Here is a 6,234-nt window from a genome sequence, read left to right on the forward strand (position 1 = left end):
TTTGAGACGGGATGAAACACGGGATTAAAATTTAATCTCAATTTTTTTTTAAAATAGGACGTGAAATGAGGGTGTTTCGATTCCGTCCCGTCCCGTGAACAACCCTGTACAATAATGCAAGGGACTAGCGAGTTTATAATAGTCTCGTGGTTGTGGGACCTGGCGGCGAAAGTGTGAAATGGACGATGTGAAGTTGGAATTATAACTCATGAAGTTACTTTTTTTGGATTCTTGTGTCAGAAAAATTGGCATTATTATATTATTCCCCCGACAGACCATCGTCTCTAAACTCAAAACGCTGCAAGCGTACGTTAGCAAACATCAATGAAGTCTTGTTGCCTCGGCTGCTATAAAAGGGACACTCAAGCTAACGTTAATCAAATCCTGAATGTAAGTTTCGCGTCTTGTGACACACAAACACACACACACACACACACATGGGTCATCAGGAGAGAGAGGAGAGAGTGGGAGAGATGAATGAAGTGATAGTGGAGTACATGCAGCGTCTGGGAGTTTCCGAAGCAGCCAAGACTGAGTTCTCCTGCAGAGCCAGTGCCATGAAAGCAATAGCAGGTTACGAGTCCGTGTGGTTTCACACACTCATCACCCAACTTCGTCACACTCTCTCCCAAATATTAATAACGCAATCAAAGCCTCTTCACATCGATCTCAACCTCCCTCCTGTGACTGTAAGGAATCCAAACGCTTCTTGTTCCTTTAATTTCTGCTCTTAATTAATGAAGTACTCCAACCTACGCACTAAGCTTGATACATGTACTGTTTGATGCATGCTTATTAGGAAGCGAGTGGTGACGCCATTGAGGATGAAGAGCAAGAACTCAACATGGGCGAAGCTGTGCTGATGATGCGTGTTCTCAACTCATTATCCCCATGATTCTTTTTCATGCAAGCCACGCACCCTTGAATCAAAAAGTCTGGTGGTGTCCCTATTGTTGATTCTTCTTCAAGCCGTACGCACAAGATTCATGTGCGTTCCCGCCCTTTTTCAGCTTTGTTTTCTCCAAATGATGAACTTGATCATTCTTTGATGCCATTCACCCGTGATCCAGGTCGTGTCGTGATTCCGTGTGGGGGCCCCAAGTTATCAAATTCTAGTCGTTTGTTCGCTCTTGATTTTGAATATCAACCACTAATTCCCCTTCCCTGGGTCCCATTTAATTAATTGGCCTCCGAATATAACATCTATTCACAATCAAATCCTGTCACTTCCAACATACAAGTGAGAAAGTTCGTTCTTTGTACGGATCAAAATTATGCCGCGAATACTGTAATAATAATCAAACTATGAAATCTGTACGTCCCGCATCATGTCTTGCTCATGTAGTTACCATGATGTGACAATTAACATCCCTTGTTAATATTAAGAAAACCAGACCCGAGATTAAATCAAATTTGATTGAAATACCGCCAGTTCACAATTTAATAGAACGATCATAGTCCAACCGATCATTAATAAAATAATATAGGGAAAAAAGACTGTTAATATAATGCACGATAAGATAAATGCCACAATAAATATTGCACATCTCCATGTTTTTTCAGGGAGAAAAGGGATATCTTTTCAAACAACAAATTATTAAGCATCAAAATCAAAAGCTAATAGTAATACAGTAAATTTAATCACATTTTATTAAAATAATTATAGCAATGATATAATAAAAGAGGTTTTGGTGATGAAGGTTTATGAATATGTATGAAGAGAGCTAGGGAAGCCATGGAAGAATAAGCTCAAAGAAACTGGGAGAGATGAGTTTGAATGAGATAATTGGAGACAAGCTGACTGGTTTTGGCAGAAGGGTGGATGGCATCCCAGAATACGTATTTATTAGCATCAGGGCAAGTGAAGGGACTGTTTGGATCGCACATAAAACCCATCTCAAATCTGCCTGTTCCACAGCACCCCACTCCCGCATCTTCAAAACCTGCCCAAACAAACAACACTCAACACTTTATTACTTGCTCTGTTGTTTGGTGTGCTTTCAAATCTCGAGACTCAAGACATCAATGTTTATTTAATATCCATAAATGGCTGTCTCAGATTTCAAGTAACTTTCAGCTTTCAAATCAGGGCTTCCCCCGTTTCTTAATACTCTTTCCAGAACGCCATATATTTCTTTAGCAATTAATTCATGCTTTATGAAAAATAATAGTTGAAACTTTATTTTTTTAAATGTAAATTTAAAAACAAATAACAAAAAAGGTAAAACGTATAAATGGTAAAAAACATAAAATTAACCCAATGTTTTGTATTTTAGATCGAAGGGTGCTTCTAAAAGACACTTATATTATGATCCAGAGAAAGTATTTCTTAACTCTTAATCATTTATTAGTTATTTCTAATATATATTATCATAATTATGAAAAAAATTAAAAATATGAATTATGTCTAAAAATCTAATAAGTTCTTAAACTTGCCCTTATTAAGTATATATATTTTCATAATGTACTTTCTCTCAACAACATTTGATAGAAGGTAAAGGAGAAAATTTAAAGTAAATATTTAATGATATGACTAATAAATAAGACTAAAAAAATTTTTCTTCCCACCTTATAAATAGGATGAAAAGAGTATAAAGTGAACTTAACCAATTTTACATGTATTAAAAAATAGTAGTTATATCCTAAAAATTGTTAAACAAGCAGTATGTAACTTTTCAATTTTGACATTATAACCACATTTTTCTAACAAAGCTCTATATACATTGAAATTCATTAAATATAATTTAGAATCTTAATTTTTCTATAAACTTTCAAAAATTCCCTTCTTTAATAGGAGGGGAAAATTTTATTTAAGGAGTGAAATAATAAAGAATAATATTAAAATAATCATCATTTATGAAAATTTATATTTTTTTCAAAATGTCTTATATTTTGAAACACCAAATCATCTCAAAAGAATGTTTTATAAAATAGGATGAAGAGATTAAATTGTGGTCTATGAATTCAAATCATAATAAATAAATAAGGGGTAAAATTAGAAAATAAAATTAAGTATTCTAACTTTTTGTTATATTAAGGATCCAAAAGAACTTTCAAAGTTTGGTTTATAATAAGAACTAGAGAGAGTATTCCATACTCCTCCGTTTCTAATTATAAAGGCAACAAATTTTAATGTTCTTAAAAAATGATACTCAGTAAATATATTTAAATTTGTAAAAACGTTTGACTTTCCAATTTTACCTTTCACTAACATTAATGACCTCAATAAAGCATGTCTAGAAATTACAATTTGGTGCAATTAAAGATGGGCAATATTAGAAAAACAATTAACTACTACATCTTTAATTTGCTTCATATTAATTACCGAATAGGATCTTAAATTTTGTCCTGTAATTAGCAAGGACAGGAGGGCGTATTTACTTGCAAAATTAAAGAAGCATGAACTAACTGAACTAGCTTGGTAGCCAGCAAAATCAAAGGCATCATTTGGGATTCTACGTACAATATATGCTATTGTATTCTATGTAAAACCTAGAAATGGAACCACAGAACTAAATTATTTAATTCTCAGCCCAATCCTTAAGATTAGAAAGACTACGAGCTAGCTACTTGAGCAGCAAATTAAAAGAGATGTAATTAAGAAAAGATCTTACCAAAACGAGAAGGCTGCGTGATAATTTGCAATACGAAGTCATAGGCATTTGCATCGATCAACTGAAACCCAGGAAGCTCCTTATTCAGCTTCTTCACCAACTGACCTAACTTCCCATTGAACTCCAAAGCCACGTTGTTGTATTTCTCCACACATCCATGGTTGTCCAGAATGTTGATAGTCCTTTCCAAGGGCAAGCACCCCATAGGAGGGACTCCTGTGAGGGACACCTTCCTTGCTCCAAGGTCGTAGAGCCCTCTAAGGAACTTGTCTGCTAGACCTATCAGGAAATCCTCGTACTCCTCGACCGTGAACTCTAGTTGTCGTTCTGGCATGGTGTAGTAGTTTTCCAGGAAGTCGTTTGTTCCTGCGCTCACTAGGTAAAGAGCTTCTCTTATTATCTCGTTCGCCTTGTCGGTGCCAACATGGGATCTCAGCTTCTCCTGGTACTCCTTGTAGTACTCCACTTCTTTCCACAGTGGTATTACTCCCTGCCAAAAAATTAATTATCTGACTTACAGTGCTCCATTGTCACAAGCCAAATCATAGTGCATGTTTTTATGTTTCATTATATTCTTTAAATCATAGTACATATCTCAAGCTATATATATCTAACAATGAGAAAGCTAGCTAGATCTCTTTAGATTCTAAGTTATTGCAAGCATCTTGAGATTTTCCCGATTCAAAACATGAATTTGGATTGTCACTTGTCTTCTTTGCTGTCCCCTTGAACGCCCAAAATCTTAGATTTTGGGTATCTGCAGAATTCTCTAGCTACTACCCCTCAATTATCTAAAATCTTATCCTTTTATTTGGGAGAATTAGATGAATTATCAAGGACTGAAATTTTGGGCATTAGAGGGGGTAGCAGAAAGGCAACATACACCCCACATCTCTAAATCTCAGCCCTTCCTTATATTAGGGAGAATTATATGAAATTTCTCTTATCATTAGCTGAAATGAAGGACTGAGTTTTCGGGCACATATGGAGCAGCAGACACCCCAACTCCTTCAAAACACACTATGAAATTCTCACCATCATCGTATGTTTTAGAAAACCAAAACAAAAATCTCAGGATGCATATAATTTTTCAGAAAATTAAACTCGACTTTCTGAGAATCTCCATGTTATTATTCTGACATGTTTTTTTTTGGCCATCTACTCACGGATACTTCAGATTCATCGTGTTCTAGTATAAACAGAAGTGAAGATGGAAGAAGTGTGAAGAAGGTGATTACAGCGACATTAGAAGTGGCAATGTCATAGCCAGTACCAGCAGAAGCAAAGCAAACACCAACAGCAAAATCAGAGATATTATAAGCAGGATCTAAGTAAGCAGGAACGCAGGGTTTGAGACCAAAGGCTTCAGAGATGAAGTCAGGAGGAATTCTGCCATTGGAGAACCTTCCAGTGGGGAAGCCACCGAAGAAGTCCCGTCCATAAGGCTCGAAGTTGCTCCTAGCCATGGTGGGGATGAAGTTGTTGTTCCCAGAATCTACAGACGAGTCACCAAAGACAATAATTGCCGGAACTCTCTTTCCACTACTACTACTGCTTGTTCTTGCTGAGATGCAAACTGGGACGAATAAGATGAATTCAATCAAACTAACACAGAGAAGGGTACTATGGATGATCAGTTTTCCCATTCCACTTGGTCTCTTGAGATTGGTGCTGATACTTGAACTTTTTGAGCACTCTGGTTGGGAAAAAAGGACTGTCTTTTCCTCCCTTTCAGATTAAAACCTTGTTTAAGAATCAACTAGGTCCTTTACAATTCTTTACGTACACTTTCAGTATTTAAGAATGGAATATGATTAGGTATAGATGCCAGGGAACAAATAGTCAAGATTTTGTATACATATATATACTCCCTCCATCCTAAATTATAAGACACTTTTAGACAAAATCTCACGTATCAATAAACCTCATTAAACACATTTTGACAACATTATTTTTTTAAAATAAAAATATAAACTTTCTAAAATAACCATCATTTAATGTATTACAAAGAAAAGTGATATAAATTAGTTATAGAGAGAGAGAAGGGTAATATTAGAATTGGTGTATTTAATAAAACCTTAATCTACTTAAAGTGTCTTATATTTTGGGATGGAGAAACTCTTTCAAAAATGCCTTATAATTTAAGACGGGGGGGAGTAGAACAAAATTCTGTTTTAGTTGTAAAGTTGTATATTTGTTTATGATTTTATTAGGGGGAAAAATGAACGACTGTTCGTTTAAAAATTAGAAGTTAAACGGTCTAAATTGAAATTGTTCTTTTTCTTAGAGCTATTACTATTTTTAAAAAATAAAATTAATCTTTTTTTTGGTAGAAAATTAATCTTTTAGCTATGAAGTTAAAATTTGCAACTTAATTTTTTTTCTTTTAAAGTGGACTTGGTCCCAACTTCATTATTTTTTAAAGGCTTAAAAATGAATTTTGATGCTAAAAGTTTTCTTTGAGGAGTTATGGACTTATATACCCATCCTAAAAATAATTATGAGGATAATATAGCAGTTAACATTTTAAAACTGATGTACATTAAGTCATTTGGTAGTGTGGATTGAGAGATTTTTTTACCCAACATTGAATATTAAAAAGAATAATAATATTCCACCA

At 34.7% G+C, this 6,234-nt stretch overlaps 2 protein-coding genes across 2 annotated transcripts; one reads left to right on the forward strand and one right to left on the reverse strand.

Moving 5' to 3' along the window:
* Window positions 1–415: 415 nt before the first annotated feature.
* LOC129301993 (uncharacterized) lies at window positions 416–1,140 on the forward strand. Its single transcript, XM_054940649.1, has 2 exons — window positions 416–689; window positions 800–1,140. Exons 1-2 carry the CDS (start codon window positions 438–440, stop codon window positions 893–895), a joined length of 348 nt encoding a protein of 115 aa, XP_054796624.1. The 5' UTR covers window positions 416–437; the 3' UTR covers window positions 896–1,140.
* Window positions 1,141–1,519: 379 nt separating this feature from the next.
* LOC129304032 (GDSL esterase/lipase At2g42990-like) lies at window positions 1,520–5,401 on the reverse strand. Its single transcript, XM_054943654.1, has 3 exons — window positions 4,853–5,401; window positions 3,615–4,104; window positions 1,520–1,943 (listed from the first exon to the last, which is right to left on the reverse strand). Exons 1-3 carry the CDS (start codon window positions 5,258–5,260, stop codon window positions 1,750–1,752), a joined length of 1,092 nt encoding a protein of 363 aa, XP_054799629.1. The 5' UTR covers window positions 5,261–5,401; the 3' UTR covers window positions 1,520–1,749.
* Between the last annotated feature and the right edge of the window lie 833 nt (window positions 5,402–6,234).

The sequence above is a fragment of the Prosopis cineraria genome, unplaced genomic scaffold, assembly GCF_029017545.1.
Source record: "Prosopis cineraria cultivar Desert tree isolate PC_DT_omini unplaced genomic scaffold, ASM2901754v1 PC2, whole genome shotgun sequence".
NCBI classification, from domain to species: Eukaryota; Viridiplantae; Streptophyta; class Magnoliopsida; order Fabales; family Fabaceae; genus Prosopis; species Prosopis cineraria.

Bases quoted from the DNA above. Each gene is read 5' to 3' on its own strand.
- LOC129301993 (XM_054940649.1), top strand. From the start codon at position 438: ATGGGTCATCAGGAGAGAGAGGAGAGAGTGGGAGAGATGAATGAAGTG. The intron at 690-799 runs GTAAGGAATCCA...CATGCTTATTAG, and splicing joins TCAACCTCCCTCCTGTGACT to GAAGCGAGTGGTGACGCCAT.
- LOC129304032 (XM_054943654.1), bottom strand. From the start codon at position 5,260: ATGGGAAAACTGATCATCCATAGTACCCTTCTCTGTGTTAGTTTGATT. The intron at 4,105-4,852 runs GTAATCACCTTC...ATTTTTTGGCAG, and splicing joins TTGCCACTTCTAATGTCGCT to GGAGTAATACCACTGTGGAA. The intron at 1,944-3,614 runs GTAAGATCTTTT...TTGTTTGGGCAG, and splicing joins CACGCAGCCTTCTCGTTTTG to GTTTTGAAGATGCGGGAGTG.